General features: G+C 55.1%; 8 protein-coding genes across 8 annotated transcripts; 5 read left to right on the forward strand and 3 right to left on the reverse strand.

The window, feature by feature from the left end:
- Positions 1 to 331: 331 nt before the first annotated feature.
- M421DRAFT_417245 (4'-phosphopantetheinyl transferase) lies at positions 332 to 1721 on the reverse strand. The gene is made up of 2 exons (XM_033591381.1): positions 1619 to 1721; positions 332 to 1523 (listed from the first exon to the last, which is right to left on the reverse strand). Exons 1-2 carry the CDS (start codon positions 1715 to 1717, stop codon positions 564 to 566), a joined length of 1059 nt encoding a protein of 352 aa, XP_033451720.1. The 5' UTR covers positions 1718 to 1721; the 3' UTR covers positions 332 to 563.
- On the forward strand, positions 1674 to 3196 carry M421DRAFT_312684 (SNO glutamine amidotransferase). The gene is made up of 2 exons (XM_033589220.1): positions 1674 to 2199; positions 2249 to 3196. Exons 1-2 carry the CDS (start codon positions 1937 to 1939, stop codon positions 2841 to 2843), a joined length of 858 nt encoding a protein of 285 aa, XP_033451721.1. The 5' UTR covers positions 1674 to 1936; the 3' UTR covers positions 2844 to 3196.
- Positions 3197 to 3210: 14 nt separating this feature from the next.
- Positions 3211 to 3957, reverse strand: M421DRAFT_56180 (nuclear cap-binding protein subunit 2; the record flags this gene model as incomplete). Its single annotated transcript, XM_033595375.1, has 3 exons — positions 3211 to 3508; positions 3698 to 3837; positions 3895 to 3957. The coding sequence occupies 3 exons, from the start codon at positions 3955 to 3957 to the stop codon at positions 3211 to 3213; spliced, it is 501 nt and encodes a 166-aa protein (XP_033451722.1).
- A 275-nt stretch (positions 3958 to 4232) lies between these two features.
- M421DRAFT_2150 (uncharacterized protein) lies at positions 4233 to 6790 on the forward strand (the record flags this gene model as incomplete). The annotated part of the gene is made up of 2 exons (XM_033588258.1): positions 4233 to 5486; positions 5534 to 6790. The coding sequence occupies 2 exons, from the start codon at positions 4233 to 4235 to the stop codon at positions 6788 to 6790; spliced, it is 2511 nt and encodes an 836-aa protein (XP_033451723.1).
- A 502-nt stretch (positions 6791 to 7292) lies between these two features.
- M421DRAFT_417249 (uncharacterized protein) lies at positions 7293 to 7707 on the forward strand. The gene has a single exon (XM_033591382.1). It carries the CDS (start codon positions 7341 to 7343, stop codon positions 7542 to 7544), a length of 204 nt encoding a protein of 67 aa, XP_033451724.1. The 5' UTR covers positions 7293 to 7340; the 3' UTR covers positions 7545 to 7707.
- Positions 7708 to 9614: 1907 nt separating this feature from the next.
- Positions 9615 to 10468, forward strand: M421DRAFT_56242 (uncharacterized protein; the record flags this gene model as incomplete). Its single annotated transcript, XM_033595383.1, has 3 exons — positions 9615 to 9831; positions 9887 to 10200; positions 10256 to 10468. 3 exons carry the CDS (start codon positions 9615 to 9617, stop codon positions 10466 to 10468), a joined length of 744 nt encoding a protein of 247 aa, XP_033451725.1.
- A 610-nt stretch (positions 10469 to 11078) lies between these two features.
- On the reverse strand, positions 11079 to 16100 carry M421DRAFT_43299 (uncharacterized protein; the record flags this gene model as incomplete). Its single annotated transcript, XM_033594630.1, has 3 exons — positions 11079 to 12124; positions 12221 to 14147; positions 14370 to 16100. Coding segments are annotated over 3 exons (4704 nt in total), but the record flags the coding sequence as incomplete, so codon positions are not given.
- A 142-nt stretch (positions 16101 to 16242) lies between these two features.
- On the forward strand, positions 16243 to 17006 carry M421DRAFT_312826 (uncharacterized protein). The gene has a single exon (XM_033589222.1). It carries the CDS (start codon positions 16464 to 16466, stop codon positions 16866 to 16868), a length of 405 nt encoding a protein of 134 aa, XP_033451727.1. The 5' UTR covers positions 16243 to 16463; the 3' UTR covers positions 16869 to 17006.
- Positions 17007 to 17074: the final 68 nt, after the last annotated feature.

Here is a 17074-nt window from a genome sequence, read left to right on the forward strand (position 1 = left end):
TGGGGCGCGTAGTGATGGGAAGAAGCTAAAGAAGCGGGTGCGCGCTGAAGGGGGTGAACCATCTCAACAACGCTGTGGACGGTGCAACCAGACAGGACATAACGCGCGAACGTGCAAAAATGAGGTAGAAGAGGTACCTAAGTAATATTACAGCTTGTTTTGCCTTATGCAGCGCCAATTTGTGGTGTTTCGGGCCATAATGGGGGGGAGTTTGGTGGGGGCTTGGCAAAAGTGATCAGCTCGCCCGTTGATCAGCTCGCCCGTGGGGTACGTTATATTGTATAGATAACGTAGATTATCACCGAGCCGGCCATATCACCGAACCGGCCACTTTCTCTTAGCACAACCACATTTTACCCTAACACAACATGCCTCAACAACAACAACTTCAGAAAACTACTAGAGAAGGCAGAGTTATCCTTGCTATCCAGGCCTTCTATGCTGGCCAATTTCGCAGTATCCACAGCGCTGCTAGAGCGTTGAACGTACCTCATCAGCAGGTCTCTAATTGCCTTTGCAATATCACGTTTTAACTGTTTGGGCTTGAGATCTATGCGCCTTTGCTATGCCCTTCTCGCGACCTCCATGACGTCCCCCTCAAGATGCAAGCCTGTGAATTCGGTTAACACCTCCGGCAGTACCGCATCTCCACTCTCCCATTTCCTCTCCTTTGCTGCAACGGCAATCATAAAGTTCTCTTCGAACGCATGTATCTCTAATCGGCATTCTCTCATGTGTGTGTGCTTGAACCACACTTCGGCATCATCGATGCGCTCACCCCATACTCCATGCGTGCTGCATCGCGGCGGTGTGCCCGCTCTGGGAGCACGGACATGCTTGAATTCCAATTCCGGGATCCACGTAGCTAATAGCGCTTCGCCATCGAGCTTGATGTACGCTTCCTTGTAGCACCAGAATGTGTAGAACCGTCTCAGCTTCGCATCTAGCAGCAGAGCACTGCTGAACGTCCTCTCCGATCCGTCGGCCAAGGTAATAGAAAGCTCTTTCCCTTTCGAGCAGCACCGATCGTGCCTTCCCAGCATCTTAGGCGTGACTATGGTTCCATCCAGCAACGGAAATGCAGAGACACTGTACTTAATATCGAACGTCTCTTCGTGGCTAAAGATGCCGGCATACATGTCGACCCACGCCTCGAAGCCTTCTTCGTCGATCATCTTCCCTTCGTTGCGCTCATTGACACACACAACGTCAACGCCTAGTTCGGCATCGATGTCTTCGATCTTACATCCTACGAGTACGACAATGCCGGCTTGGTGGGAGATGTTGAATTCGCAAGGTGCAGGGCCATGGAGTGGTGGAGGGAGTAGGGCGCAAGGTTTGCCGTGCTTGGGATTGCGTTTGCGGCCGAATGTGATATCTTTCCAGGGGGTGCCTAGGGTCTTGTGGACGAAGAGCCTCTTCAGCAGGGCTGAGGCTAAGCTCATCTTTGCGTCGGCTACATGGTATTTTCGTAGTATGGTTTCTCTTTCTTCTTGAGAGATCAGTGAGAGAGCCTCCTTGGCCTAGTCCAAGAGTCAGTCTGGTGGTTCATCATGGGATTCGATTCCACGCCTGATCTAGGTCTTCTCTTAGCACATGATGCCAGGTGCATGCATACCGATTCCGCAATCCTCTCCCCGGGCCACAACGCCCTCGTGTCCAGCAGCCAGCACGTGAGACCGCGCCGCTCTCCCGCCTCTGGGCCTGTATGTGTCATGTCGAATCAACGCGGCGGACCCTGACCCAAGTTCTGCGCTCACTTCCTTAGGGCGCCGCCTCGGTGTAGTTATAAGGCTGCTCGGGGGTGTGGTGGGGCCGGTTCCGATGTTCCGGCGAAGCGCTTCGGTACCGTAATCGATAAGCTTTGATGCGGGATGACTCGGGAGGTCCCTCGACGCTGTCACCCGGCTCTGTTGCTCTCTAAACGCATTTGATCATGGCGGTCACGGTTCCAGATATCACAGTGGGCGTCCTTGCGCTGCAGGGGGCCTTTAGCGAGCATGTGCAGCTTTTGCGACAAGCTGCGGCGGCTTTGCGGCAAAAGAAAGGCGTGGATCTGAAGTGGGGGTTCATTGAAGTACGCACGCCACAGGAGCTGGCACGATGTGAAGGCTTGATTATTCCTGGTGGCGAGAGCACGACTATGAGCCTCGTGGCCGCGAGGAGCGGCATACTGGAGCCGCTGCGGGACTTTGTCAAGTACGTCTGTCGCAGGTGGTGTCGTGCGGGCTCGCTGACCGGTCGACAGAGTGCAGCGAAAGCCAACCTGGGGCACATGCGCCGGCCTCATCCTCCTTGCCGAGAGCGCGAACCGAACGAAGAAGGGTGGGCAGGAACTCATCGGCGGTCTCGACGTACGAGTCAACAGGAATCACTTCGGCCGCCAGCAGGAGAGCTTCCAGGCTAGCCTCAGCCTGCCCTTCCTCGGCGCGACCGCAGACAAGAGCGCCGACCAGCCATACAGATGCGTCTTCATCCGCGCGCCAGTCGTGGAGAAGATACTGCCGCATGCACAGGGTGTACAGACGGAGGAGCAGGAGAAGGATGAGACGGTCGTTGCGCCCAGCAAGACGCCTGGCGACGCGCTGGCCAAGGAGGAGGTAAGCAAAGACGTCGAAGTCATGGCGACGCTGTCGTTCAAGACACCGGCGCTGCAGAAGGACCATGAGCATGAGCATCCTGGAAAGGAAGACATCATTGCGGTACGGCAGGGCAATGTCTTTGGCTGTAGCTTCCACCCTGAGCTGACCGAAGACGCGAGAATACATGTGTGGTGGCTGGAGGGGGTCCTCAAGGCGGCAGAGAGGAGGCAGGCGTTTGAGCTTGCGGACCGCACCAAGTAAGAGGCGCAATGTCCTCGCAGCGCACAGCATGAGCGAAGGCGTTTGGAAGACGGGCACTTTTCTTGTTAGATGTAATGTACCTAGACTGGGCTTATGCTGTGCTCTTGCACGAAGCTCTCGTAGATGTCACGATAAACCGGACGACGCCAGACTCCTTTGAATGCAGTGGGAATCCTCCTCCTCTCCTTCTTCTTCTTCTTCTTCTTCTTCTTCTTCCTCTTCTTCTTCTTCCTCTTCTTCTTCTTCCTCTTCTTCTTCTTCCTCTTCTTCATCCATTTCTTCTTCTTATTCATCCCCTCTTCTTCTTCTTCTTCTTCTTCTTCTTCTTCTTCTTCTTCTTCTCCTCCTCCTCAACGTCGCTCGTCGCTCATCGCTCATCGTACTCGTCGGCGTAGACCCTGCCGTAGCCACCTCGTCCAGGATCGTACTCGTTGCGGTATTCGTCGCGCACCTGGCCGCCAGACTTTCCTCGGCCATACTGCCTGCCCTCGGCGAAGCCCTCGTCCAGATCGGTACGGATGACGCGCTCATCAAGCTTTGTGCCGCCAATGTACTTCATGCAGTCTAGCGCGTCCTGTTGTGTGTAGTATTCGACGAAGCAGAAGCCGCAGGGCGTCTTCTGGAAGCGGTCAAGGCCCATGACAAGGCGCTTGATCTCGCCGCACCTTGGTGGTAGTCAGTATGGGATGCAAGCGGGACTCGTCAAAGTGTGCATGAGGAACAAGAAGCTCAGACGTGATTTCGCTTTCACCTCAAGTGCAGAGTGTGCATCGGAGTGAGCTGGGATTAACGAAGATTGTGTCATCTTTGCAGAGGCGGGCATGGAGACGGAGAATGAAGTCGCGGCAACGTACTTGGAGAACAGCTCATGGATCTGCTCCTCGGTGGTGTAGAACGAGAGGTTGCCGACGTAGAGGGTAGTCGCGTCCTTGAGCTTGTCCTCGGGCTCAGGGCTAGGGCCTCTCTCATCGTCGTCGCGGTTTCTTCTGCGCTTCTGTGCGTTGTCAGCATTGCGTGCGGCATGCCGGTGAGTGGGCTCGCGCAGGCGCACCTTTGCGGTGGCATACGAGCTTGGCCTGTCCAGGCGCTCGATGGTGCTCCGGTGTGCGGGCATTGTGGCCAGAATTGCTCGAAGATGCACAGGTGGTCTATGCGACCCGATCGAGTGGAGCGTCGGGGTATCTGCGTGTGGTGGCGGTGTAGTGGAAGTGCAGTGAAGGCGTCGCGGTGGTGCGGACGTGGAGAGCTTCGAGCTTCTAGCTTCGCGCGCCAAGAGGTTCAACCAACGCGTCGACCCTCCTTCACGGCTGCCCTCACTTTTGTCGCCCACCCCACCCGCCACTCTCACCGCGACCCGCGAACAGCCGCGGGCCACGGAAGCCGGTCGCCATGCCAAAGGTCCTCAGCTACACGCCAGAGTGGCTTTCGCGCCCCAGCCCCGGCTACCATCTGTTTGCGCGCAAGCAGTCCAACGGGAACGGCGCCGAAGCAAAGCGCAATGACGTTGGCCGGCGCACGACGATTGCTGCGAGGGGCTCGGAGATCTTTGTGGCCGTCGGACACGAGATCAGATGGGCCGACCTGGTCAACTTGAAGGAAGGCATCTCGCCCGCATACCGCACACTCCGCGTCTCGATCCCACTGCCCATCACGCGACTCTCCATTTCCCCCGCCGGCGACTACCTCGCGGTCTCGACTTCGCACACCGTCCACGTCGTGACCCTCCCCGACTCCTCGCTCCTGGAATCTGGCAATGACGACAGTCCCATCAGACCGAAGACGTTCCAAGTCGGTCCCACCGCACACGTCCTCGAAGAGCCGCCAGTCGCGACAACACTATGGCACCCTCTGGGCTACCGCGGCCGATGCTTGGTAACCATCACAAAGGCAGGCGTGGTTCGATTGTGGGAAATCAATCGTGCGGACAGGTCGACGTTCAGCGAGCCCGCTCTCTCCATCGATCTGGTCAAGCTGATCAACGCGCAAAAGGACCAGGACGACCTTGGCGCCTCGACATACGGAGCATCCAAGGGTTTTTCCCCAGACTCAGTTGAGCTCGAGGTCGCATCTGCTTGCTTTGGAGACTTCCCCGAGCAAGAAGGTGTACACGGTTGGGCCCCCATGACTTTGTGGATCGCCACTGTCATTGGAAACGTATACGCCCTGTGTCCCATACTTCCCAGCCGGTGGCAACTGGTCGAGACTCCTGGTGCCTTTACTTTTCTCCAGACACTAGCTTCGTCCATCAACATCAATTATACGGAGCTATCCGAGAATGACTCTGCGCCGATCGAGGACGTGAAGACCTCTGAGAAGCAAATCTCGTGGCTGTCTGACATTTTGTACGAAGAGCCCTTCCTCGAGAACTTGTCCAACGGCGACTCGGTCAAGGTCTTCAATCGCCCGTCTAGCACGCCTGCAGTACCGCTTCTGCAGGGCCCATTTGCAATGACGCCCCAGGGAGAGGATTTCGAACTGAGCGACATGATTGTCTACTCCTTGAAGACGTTTTCAGATGGATCAGACGAGGAAGCAGCGGAGGGTCTACCAGCAGCCGTCGTCTGCTTGCTGACTGATACATGCAAAGTCCATGTTTGCATCGATCTGGAAGGGATAGTCGGGCGATGGCTCCCATCCGCAGAGGTAAGTCATGCAATACGCATGCAATAGCTTTTACTGACTCTTCTCAGGATGATTACGAGACGACGCAGACAGAGCATGATCTGATCATCGCTGAGACAATCACTCTGAAGGGCAACGGCGAATCGACGTACAACCAAACGATCACGCAAGATGTGCACACCGACTTTTCCTTCTTTGTTTCGACCGCCAGTGGAGTCACGTACATCTCCATGGAGCCTTGGATACGCAAGTTAGAAAACGAGCTTTCCGAGCCACACGCAGAAGGTGCTGAGTTTCGTCTACAGCGCCTCCTGGGCGCAGCTAGCAGCCAAGTCACTCAATATCTGGAGCGCCGATCGACGAACAGCACATTTGAGCAAGAAGTCACATCAGCCGTCATCGTCGAGGATGGTAATGTTGGATATATCCTCTTGACTACAGTGAATGATGAGCCTCATGCCGCACTGCTCGATGCTCCTGAGGATGGTATACCCACAGAAGAAGAGCTTGCCGAGTACATCGAAGCAAACGTGCCACGGAAAGAAGTGCGCGAAGCATGGGCGCCCCCAAAAGAGCTCTACGACCCTTTCAACTTGCTCAATTCGATCAATATCCCTGCCCGACACAAGGCATCGCTTAAAGATGAAGTGAGGCTATCACCGGCTAACCTCGAGTTGCTGATGGACGTACACCGAGTACTATCAACACAGACTGAGAAGCTTCAGAAGGCTGTCGCCGATCTCTTCAACCGCGCCACACGTCTGCAAGACGAGTTTCGAGACCAAGTGTATAGGACCGCTGAGGTCGTGCCAAAGATCGATGCTGTCATTGGCAACGATGAGGAGCCCTCCGACAGCGGGTCCTTGTATGGAACCGCCCAGATCGATGACCGCTTGGAGCAAGTCAGGAAGAGACAGGACGCAATCAACGCACGCTACGAGAGCTTGCGTCGCAAGATGAACAGCATAGGCTCGAACGAGCTGAGCGAGAAGGAGGCCAGCTATGTCGAAGAGCTACAGACAATGGATAGGTCAGTCGACAAGTCGAATAGGACTCTCACCGACGATGTCGATGGGAGCGAGGTATCGGCATGGCAGCGCTTGAACAAACTCAAGGAGCTTCGCAAGACACTCGAGAAACAGGTGGAAAACACACAGAAGGAGGAACAGGCGCAGGCTGCAAGCGTCAAGGTGCCATCTTACTCTCGCAGACAGGAGAACGAGTATATCCAGGAGTTGCTGCAGCGAAATACTGCGCTTGTGGATGCGGCAACTGATCGTCTGCGGAGCCTTGGCATTTCCATTCCTGTCGACAGCGGAAATTGAATATCGAGTACCAGTGATCAGTTTGCATATGACATTATCAGTCACACTGCAGCTATTTTGGGATGTACGTGCAACAGGTGCGCCACCAAGCCATGTTGTGATAGTGAGTAGTTGGGGGCTTGCAGAGCGGAGACCTTTACCATTGTAAGATATACAAGATAAGCCCATAGTAGACCGCCAGGCTACTGTTCCCCTTGATGCATCACTCCTCTCGCATAGTAAGGCCATTCGCATGTTACCGACTACGATGCTCCTTGCCGGATAGTTGCTCGCGGTCAGCACTGCAACGTCTCGCAGCGCGCCGACAGTTTGGGGGCCCCCCGCTCCTTTTGTTGTGCCATGGTCTGGGATATTGTATGTCCAATCGAATCACCTTACGAACCGTTCCTTCTGACGTACTTTCTTAGTGAAGAGGTGGATGACCACTGGGCATCCTTCTATTTCAACATCCATTCCGATATCGAGGGGCAGAACGGACTAGATTTCCGGGTATTTCCAGGGCTTTCTCTACCACTCATGCTTGCACCCGCAGAAGGAGAATACTGCAACAATGCCCATGCAAAGGACACAGCTTGCGCGCACCGAGACATGTTCCAGCCTAGTGCAGTTATCTGATCGAAGTCTGATTCTATGCATCGAGTCCGTTAACCCCTACTTATGGCTCCCCCTGTCAGCCTCCAAGACCTTTGGGAAAGCTTTCGACTTAGAGTGGAACGAGGACGCACAAATGTATCTGGCGAATTCGTCTGCATGAGACCAGCTTCTGCGGAACCCAAGAAACGTCACTCTATCTCTAGCTGCCTCAAGTTCTGGAAGCGGCATCCAAAAAAATTACTTTGACTTTAACAGCTTTCGATCTCCCTGCGACTTGGCCCGTTGTTGAGAACGACGCCTATCATTTCCTCTGAGGCGCACGTCAGGGACATACATGCTTGGTCGCGCCTTCCTGCAAGGAAATCACATCAGCGTGGATTACGAACGCGGCTACTTCAATCTATCACAGACTCTCCTCTTAGCTGAAGAGAAGGAGGATCTCACAAGCGTTCACAACACCACTTACGGTCTTGCTCCGGAGGGCTCTCAGTCCAGCAGATACCGAGTAGCTGCCGGTGCCAATCTTTCGGTCGGTTCAATCGCTGGGATTGCTGTCGGCGCAAGTCTTGCCATTGTTGCTGCGACGCTGACATTAGTCTGAAGGGAAAAATGGTGTCCGTTCTCCCTGCGACAGAGGTAACCAATTGGGACTGCTCGTCACAAATTTGACCAATCAGAGCTCCATGGAACCATCGTGCCATAGGCAGCAGCTATGGGGGAAGAAATAAATGAGCTTCAGGCGAAATAATAAAGACACGAAGTAGCTGGAACTGGCCACATACATGCACGGAGAGCTTCCCGGCTCAAACACAATTTATAAACTAGATGCAAGTGGTTTGAGTAGACAAATGGAGGAGTCAGTGAGGGATAATTGTTGCAGCACATATCATGCCTATTTACCAGCCAATTCAGGGGTGCAAATGTATGTACATTTTGCCTCTATTTTGGCTGCAACAATAATCAACTCCCACCATCACGGAGTCAGTGAAATGAGTCAGTGAAATGCTGATGTAAGGGAGACATGGGCTCCAGGATAGCAGAGGGGGTCAGCTGCAGGCCTTGGGCATTCAAGCATATAGAATGTAGTCAGTGTACGTTCAAGACTTCTTTGCAACTCGATAGAACTTCTGAGGGTGATAGAGTCTTCAATTTCGTTTGCTACTGGAGAAATGGGAGACTGGAATGTACATTACTTCCACAGAAGCTGTCGGGACCGGTGGATGATATCTCACCCCATCCACAGCTGCCCTATCTCACATCACCCGGAGCTTAAAGTGGAGTGTGCCTACGATCCCTGTCACCAACATGCAAAAGCACTCGATTCCTCTTACCACGCGTAGAGGAAGGGCCCGCAGCAACGGGTTCGCTTGCGCTGGCGGCGAGGAGTCTTCCCGATCAGGCGGCACCGACCAATACTGCATACCAATGTCCTCCTCCTTGTAGTCGCAACTGATACCTCGTCTATCACTCAACCCATTTGTTGGTCGCATAAGACGTCAACCTTGTCAGCATGCGCTCATGCTTATTGAGAACTTGTGCTGCGCAATCAGCAATGATCGTCAGACCCACGGTGTCTGTTTGAAAATCCCCATCTGAGCGAATTTCACATCAGGGAGGCGCGAGCACAAAAAGAGTCACGCTTCGATCACACTATCACGTACTGAGTCGCGCGCGATGAGATTCCGCATCTCAGAAAGATCAACGATCAAGTGGAGTCGGGCCAACATGGGCGCTTCGCACAGACCAACAGACCGGCTGCCGAATGGCCTGCAGATGCCGCAAGCCCGTCACACAGCCTCGGCGAATCAGATCGCACGCCTCCATTTCTCTCGGCGTGCGCTATATGGCACGGCCGTCTTTAGGGCGGGAGCGCGAAGTGCATCCCGCCGCTCGTTGGTCGAGTCCCCCTGTTAAGCCAATATGCTACCTTAAAGCCTATTCGCGCAAGTCTGCTCACGATGGCCGACACAGTGGATGACATGCAATGCCTGGCCAGCCAGCGGACGCAGAAGGCGGGCCCTTGGCAGAGTTCCATTCGCGTGAGGCGTTCGCATTCTCAAATCGGGCGTGGTCGCACAAGGCGTGGCCATGAGGTCCCATAAGTGCTGATGCTCCCCGCCACAGTGCACTGCTTGCTTGCGTCGTGGCTTTCAACATCTGCACCATCCATCGGATACAAAAGAGAGGGGACCTACGTCGAACCGATACTTCGTCTCCTAGCATCGCCGATATGATCCGCTTCACCAAACTCGTCTACCTCGTTGCCTGCTGGTCGTCCCTTGCTGCTGCGCACACCGTCATCGTATACCCCGGCTGGAGAGGAAACAACATCCACACAAACGGAACCGCGTCACCAACAGACCCAAGTATCGTTCCCGGATCACTAGGAATCAACTATGACAATGGCACTTACGGCTTCCCATACGGAATGCAGTGGATGTACCCATGTATGCACTCTTGTCTCAGCATCTTGTATCTCGAGCATCTACTGACATGTCGCAGGTGGAGGCATGCCAACATCGCAGAACCGAACAAAATGGCCATTGAAGGGTGGTGCCCTCTCAATCCAACCAGGATGGTTCCCCGGTCACGCCAGCGCACAGTTCTACATTAACATGGGCTTCGGTAATGAACCACTCAACTACTCGCACACCATGCTTCCCCTCTTCCAAATCACCGGCCCTACAAACGTACAATACAATGGAACGTTCTGCCTTCCGCAAGTCCCGCTGCCGTCAAATTACACAGCCAAGGTCGGCGACAATGCGACGATCCAGGTCATTGAGACCGCTCAACACGGCGCTGCTCTTTACAACGTGAGTTTGACAGAAGAGCAAGAAAATCCCAAGTCGTATCGCTAACATGTACCAGTGTGCAGACATTACATTCGCTGAACCCGAAGACGTTCCCGAAGTCAACTCAACAAACTGTTTCAACAGCACACAGGCCGACGAAGAGATTGGGTTCCAGATCGTATACGCGACAACGAGCTCGCTGGCACCCCGCAACATGGTCGCAAACGGCTACGCATCAATCGCAGTACCGCTGATGCTGGCTGCGGCATCCTACGTTACGTGGTTCTAAGCACCCCATTTGTTCCGGTCTGACTTTGGCAAGGCGTTGGGCGCATTAGATATCCAGTCATTTCCCACTTAGTTCGAGAGCTCCGAGGGCGCGACCTATTCTGTAATTTGTCAGCATGCTCTCTCAGGCGTGCGGCCGCAGGTGTACGTAGAGCGCTTGCGTGTGTGTACGCGTACTACGAATCAAGTTCATACTGCTTGATTTGTCGAACTGTGTATAGACGTCATCTGATGGACGCTCACAGTCAGTCAGCATCAGCAAGTGCGTCAGTGTAAGCTGCCCAGAGCGATGATCGCGCGTGAAGTCAGGTTTCTTGTGTGACCTTGGGTTCGACCTTCGATGATTGTTGAATGCTTAGATTCATATTCGCAAAGTTTCCGCGGATCCCAGTCAATAACAGAAAGTGATCATCTACCTTTGTAAGAGCGGCAGAGCGGAGGAAGACTAGATACAAAGGAATGTGATGCTCGATGTCTGGGTATCCTTCCAAAACGCCTATTATGCTCAAGGACCTATGCTCCACCATCTATCACTCCATTGCCACCTGTGCAGTCTGCGCATCCGCACCACTCCCAATCGTATTCTGCGTTCTTAGGTCTTGTCTTGCCTGTGGCGCCCTTTTCTCCCCAAAGTTGTGCAGCCTTTCACCAATGAGATACACCTCGTCCCTCACAACCAACCTCCATCGAGTGACGATCCTAGCAATCACCTTGGTCGCAAACATGACCGCAACGCTAAGCCCGACAACTGGAAAGCTGTATCGCCAAACTTGGTTCGTCGTGGCCTCGCCGGCGCCGCGATAGAGCGTGAGACTTGTACCCCAAGCCAGGGAAGCAGGAGCCCCAACAGCGATGGCGAAAAGCGCGAGAGCGGGAAGTACGAAGCAACGTGTGGCGATCTTGGCGTCAGGATAAAGGTAGCCTCCCTGAACGACCTGAGTGAACGCTTGTGCTGGCCGGGTGTTGCGATTTGCGAAGAGAAGACGTGCAGCAAGTCGGGAGTAGAGGAAGCCGAGCGTCCAGTCCTGGATTAGGTGGACAACGTGAGGCTCACTGGCCCCAATCCACGCATGCAACGGCATAAGAAAGTAGAGTTCGATGAGCACGGCGCAGAGAAGGGGTATGGCGAAGATGAGTGATGCCCATACGTAGCTGAAACGGAGGACTGTCAGGCCGACTCGGCTTGCTGTAGCTGCAACAGAGCGCAGCTGGGCCAAGGGCGACACATTTGGTCGGTTCAGAGAAGCGGCAAACTTGTATAGCTGGAAGCCGCTGTATGCCACAGTGCCTAGCGTGTATACGCCGAGTGAAAATGCGTGGATGTCGTTCATCTCGACCGTAGATGGCAGGAAGAGGGAGAAGAGATGGCGCCCGAAAATGAGCGGAACGATGGTGACGCTGACTCCGCTCACACCCATAAAGATCCAGATGGTGACGACGAAGCACGCAATGCGCAGGCGAAACCAGGGCGGGATGTATACCATTTGCACCAAGCCCGAGTTGTGCACTCCGGCTTCAGTGTTGCCATCCTTTCGCACATTGTCCTTGTCCACGTCTACGAACACGGCCTGCCCCTTGGGCACTCTGCACTGGTCTGAAGCAGGTGCTCGGACGTATCGACCGTCGGGAACAAAGTACGCATCCACGGCACCGGTTCCTTCCATTTTTCTGTCTTCGTTCTCGGCTTGTGTTGTGTTGACATCACCCATGCGGCCCACAAACCAGCCAAACCAGGTGGCATTGATGTGCCGACCTTCCTCATCCTCGTTCCGCTCGTTGAACAGGAAGTGCGACAGGCGAAGAGCGCCTGCACACTTCTTGAACCACCACGTGCACACTGTGTGCAATCCTTCTCCTGGCTTGTAAGCTTTGATGATGACTGGGGTAAGGAAGTTGTAGAAAAGTAGGTCGAGCGGGAACTCCAGGGACGGCGCCTCGGTGGTCCAGTGAATCGGCAACACACCGTATGTGATGCGGCTTAGTGTCCATACAACACCACCAAGGCACACAATGACCAATGCACCGTAAACAAGAGCACTGAACGCAATCTTGCGGAGTTGAGTGGTCACACTTCGCTCGAGAACATCTCGTACTGGATGGAAGGTGGGGTCATCCGGGTCGCGAATGAAATATAGCACCCCCTTCCGCATGATCTTGCGGCACATGGACACAAAGAGAGCGAAATGGAACATGTAGCAAGTGCCAATGAACCAGTGTACGAAGCCGGCTGTCCACGGGCTTCCGCAAGCAAATTGCCAACGTGAGTACAGTGTGGCATTCTTGAAGAGTGGCAGCATAGCGAGGTCGAGCAGCAAACCACAGTACAAAGGGAATGCCAGCATTTCGATGCTGATGATCAGAATGACCTTCAGGACACCCCCGGCTTGCTGCAAAATCTCGGAGATGATACGTTCGATCTTCTGGCCCTGTTCAGATGAGCTTAGCGGCGTCCCACGTCTGAGGTAGACAGCTCCGGTGAGGGCGAAGAAAGCGTAGCCCGCGACAACAGCAATAAGCCGATCGTTTGCGGTCCAGTGCTCCAACGCAGATGTGAAATGTTCGGTAGTGCTGAGGTCCATGTCTAGAGTGATTTTGTAAGGCTTTGATGTCCACATCCACATGAGAAGGGAACTGGCTTGGTGGACAAGATTTCCAACCGCGGTCCCTACGCAACGAAACCCTTTCCAAAGCAACCCAAAGGTTGATTCAGATTGTGCTTCTTCCAACACAGTGCCGAAAGCATGGCTCGTTTGGCTTAGAGCCAGTGACGTCGAATTCTGAAGGCTGCGCAGAGCGGCATGCGAGTTGATAGAAAGTTTGAAGTAACCCGGGCTCGACGAGAGAGATGAGTCGAGCACAGCGTTTGCGATACGGATCATGGCGTTCCTGGCGATCGACTCCGCGGGTACAGACAGGCGGCGAAGGGAACTTTCGAGATGAGCGGAATCCTTGCCCTGGGTCGCCAGCTTGAGAATCGCCGAGAGGAAACCCGAAACCCAGTATGCGGACCCTGCAGCTACGACAAGCGTGAGATCGACCAACAGATCGGTCACGGTGGCAATGATCTGCAAAGGGAGCTTGATAAAAAGCGCGACAGGACTGCCCATGAACAGGATGACGACCTTGCCCCAGAGGTATGGCAACCAGACAGCACACGCCAAGGTTGCAGATATCAGAAATGCACTGAAAAGTGCATTCTGGAACAACCCCACGAGCGGCCCCTGCATACCAATGAGCTCAAGAATACCTTCCAGGTCTTCAGCATCATCGATGGCGTCTTGGTCGTTGACGTCGATTCCAGCTTGAGCAGCTGCAGCTGCAACTTCAGGGTCTCGGATGGCTTCATTGGCTGGCTCGCCTGGTTCGTTGCCAGCAAAAGGGACGAACGGTGCCTCTTCGTCAAAGTTGCGCACAACATGCTCGTCGTTCCCAACGTCCGTGGCAGGTCGCGTGGCAGGGTCTGCGGGACCATAAATCCAGTCCATCGCCCAGTCGTACAGGGATACTTCGGCCGCCTCCGGTGGTGCGATACGCACGTTTGCAGCAGCGGTCGCCTCGGTCGGTGTCTGAGGGTTTTGCTCGCCTGGATCGAGCTGTGTTGCAGAAGATTCGGGTGAGATCTCTACATCCGTCGTTGCCTGCGCTCGTATGCCATCTTCGATGTCTGCATCTGTTGTTGTCTGCACTCGTATGCCATCTGTGTCTGCAAACCCCTCTGCATTGGATCCTGGCACAGGTTTATTGTCTCCTCGCACAGGTCTATTGTCTCCTTGCACAGGTTTATCGTCTCCTTGCACAGGTTTATCGTCTCCTTGCACAGGTTTATTGTCTCCTTGCACAGATTTATCGTCTCCTTGCACAGGTTTATCGTCTCCTTGCACAGGTTTATCGTCTCCTTGCACAGGCTTATTGTCTCCTTCCAAAGATTCACTGTCCTCTTCAATAGACAAGTCGTCGGCCCTGCCTTTGCCCTTGTCCCGTATCTGACGTCCTTCCAGCGCTTGGTCGGAATCGTTATCCACGATGACTTTGGACACTTGCTGCCAGCTTCCACTGCTCCCTCCACTACCGGGCTCGTTGTCGGATTGATTTGCGTCCTGCTCGCGGTGCTCTGATGGTTCTTCCGCAGTCTCGTCGTCCCAACTGTCAGGGACGACATCGCGCGTGGCATTGTCAGAAGTCGTCGGTACGTTGTCGAACGACCATGACGTACTTTCTTCAAGGCTGCGACGTATCTCGGGAGCAGTGACATTAGCGTTAGTAGGCCCCGATCCGTCTTCTTCCGCAACGAGTGTTTCGTAAGCGTCGATCAAGGCTTGGTCGTAGATGATACTGATCATATTCATCTGCTCTTCAGATAGATCTTCGAGCCCTGACACGGACCCATTTTCAGTCGAATCTGACTGCAGAACAGTCCTCAGTCGCTGTGGCAGATCGGGATTTGCCAGCATTAACTGGCCGGCCAGCTCTCGTTGCCTGTGGAGGAAGTCGTTAGGACGGCGGGAGCCAAGCTCGATGACGCCGGCGACGGTTTCTGGGTCCGGTTCGGGTCTGGCTCCTACAACGGCAGCAGCATTTTCATGCTGCGGATTGGGTCTGCCTTGTACAGCGAGCGGCTCGTCGGGTGCAGCAGCATCACCATGCTCCGGTACGATCGGCTCATCTTCAGGCGCATTCTCGGCTTGTTCGTCGTGGACCTGAGGCGCGGGACCCTCGGCTCCAAGGGCGACCATGTTGATGACTGGTTGCTGCTGGACAACCCATTCTCTAATCAGGAATATCAGAATGAAAGCAACGACGACCAACATGGTAATAATCTGGCCCTCGAATACGTCGATCAGAAATCGATTTGCGGGCTGCGAGCTGAACCAATGGAACCATGGGACCTCTGACAGGAGTGAAGGATGACGGAAGCCTAGAGGGTCGGTTGTCGAGTTGAGCGCCGTGTCGTTGGCAAGCGGGGGTGTAAATGTGACGATGGGGTGCGGCCAGCCGAGGAGTAGGCGCTTTGCAACCGTCCACATGAACGGCTCGTGCGCAGTTGGGTTCGGTTGGGGTGGTACCGAGGACATGGTCGTCAGCAGGTTGGACAGTGACAGGTTCTGTGGCGCACCATCAGCGTTTGCGGGGTCCAGAGAGGAGCGAACCGCTTCCAGGTCAGCCGGGCTAGAGGTGATGGGCTTTGCTCGTGCTGCGGCTTCTGGCAGAGCACTGTACATGCCCGGTGCCCAGCCGCCGTCGGCGATCCAGAAAAGGCTGCGCCAGACGACTCGCATGCACCAGGGGAGCAGCACAAGCCACACAGATGCCACCAAGAGGCCCCTGCACCATGTCAGGAACATGTTCACGACATGCAGGGCGGCGCGGCGCAGGAAGACGGTGGTGGGGATGCGGGTGGGCATGCCCGGGTGGTACAGCTTTGTGAAACGGAAGGACGTCTTGCACAGCTCGCAGTGCTTCTTCTGGGTGTGTGACAGCCACTCCATCAGACACTCCTGGTGGACGTATTTGATGCTGCCGCTGCACTTGCAGGGGTAGAACAGCGGCTCGTCGGTGGTGCCGTCGCCGCGGCAGATGCGGCATGTGTCTGCTTCGTCCTTGTCGTCCTTGTCGTCCTTGTCGTCTTTGTCGTCCTTGTCGTCTTTGTCGTCCTTGTCGTCCTTGTCGTCTTTGTCGTCCTTGTCGTCCTTGTCGTCCTTGTTGTCCTTGTCGTCCTTGTCGCCCATGTTCGAGGCCGTGGAGCGCGTGTCGTGGAAGACATCATTGTTTAGGTCGGACGTGGGGCCGTGTGCCTGGCCCAGGAGCCCCGCGTCAGTGGCCATGGTCTGCGGTGGCGGCGCTGGCGGTGGTGGCGGTGGTGGTGGTCGAGTATTCTGAGCGAAAGCCGCAGTGGAGTGGCTCAGGAGACCATGGGAGGCGGGTGGTGGCGGTGCAGGCGATAAGGGCTGATTGGAACACGTCTGCGTGGAGGGAGTGTGCCGACTCGGGTGCGGTTCATGGCCGTGACGACGAGACAAACGCAACGGGCCCTCCTCGTTCGCGGCAGCGGTCCGGAGGTTGCGAGCCGCCGCCGCCGGTCTTGGCAGTGCGAAGTCAGTGCTGCTCTCCAACTTCAAACAGCGAGACGGGGTCGATGCGCGATGCGGCGAGCAGCGGAGCTAAGCACGCAACGGCCGGCCAGGAGCCAGTCATGTCACGCCCGGACGAGTATCTTGAAGCACTTTGCGCCTTGCTCCTGCGCACGCACCTGTGGAGGTGTGTGTTGTATGCAAACTCCAGACCGCCCCTCTGCCGTGCGCGTCTCCGTCTTGCTGATGTGCCTGTATTTCCTGCTTTCCCATCCTGTGCTCCCGCGGCCGCACGTGCAATTACATCACACACTGAGATCGCTTGGAGCTTGAGTGGATCCCGCTAGAGCCGTCACCACCATCACCCGTCAATCACAAGCCAGCGAGCCGTGACTTGTGAATCTCAGCTAGCACTCGCAGAGCTGCACTCGTTCAGCCGCGCGTGTTTTCTCTGCTGCTTGCTGCTTGCTGCTTTCTGCTTGCTGCTTTCTGCTTTCTGCTTGCTGCTTTCTGCTTTTCTCACTGCTCGCTTCCTCTTG

This window comes from Didymella exigua, assembly GCF_010094145.1.
Source record: "Didymella exigua CBS 183.55 unplaced genomic scaffold M421scaffold_5, whole genome shotgun sequence".
Taxonomy (NCBI): domain Eukaryota; kingdom Fungi; phylum Ascomycota; class Dothideomycetes; order Pleosporales; family Didymellaceae; genus Didymella; species Didymella exigua.

Excerpts from the sequence above, each read along its gene's own strand:
- M421DRAFT_417245 (XM_033591381.1), bottom strand. The coding sequence starts at position 1,717 with ATGACACATACAGGCCCAGAGGCGGGAGAGCGGCGCGGTCTCACGTGC. Across the intron at positions 1,524-1,618 it reads GGGAGAGGATTGCGGAATCG|GCCAAGGAGGCTCTCTCACT; the intron begins GTATGCATGCAC and ends CTCTTGGACTAG.
- M421DRAFT_312684 (XM_033589220.1), top strand. The coding sequence starts at position 1,937 with ATGGCGGTCACGGTTCCAGATATCACAGTGGGCGTCCTTGCGCTGCAG. Across the intron at positions 2,200-2,248 it reads CCGCTGCGGGACTTTGTCAA|AGTGCAGCGAAAGCCAACCT; the intron begins GTACGTCTGTCG and ends ACCGGTCGACAG.
- M421DRAFT_417249 (XM_033591382.1), top strand. The coding sequence starts at position 7,341 with ATGCCCATGCAAAGGACACAGCTTGCGCGCACCGAGACATGTTCCAGC.
- M421DRAFT_312826 (XM_033589222.1), top strand. The coding sequence starts at position 16,464 with ATGGCCGTGACGACGAGACAAACGCAACGGGCCCTCCTCGTTCGCGGC.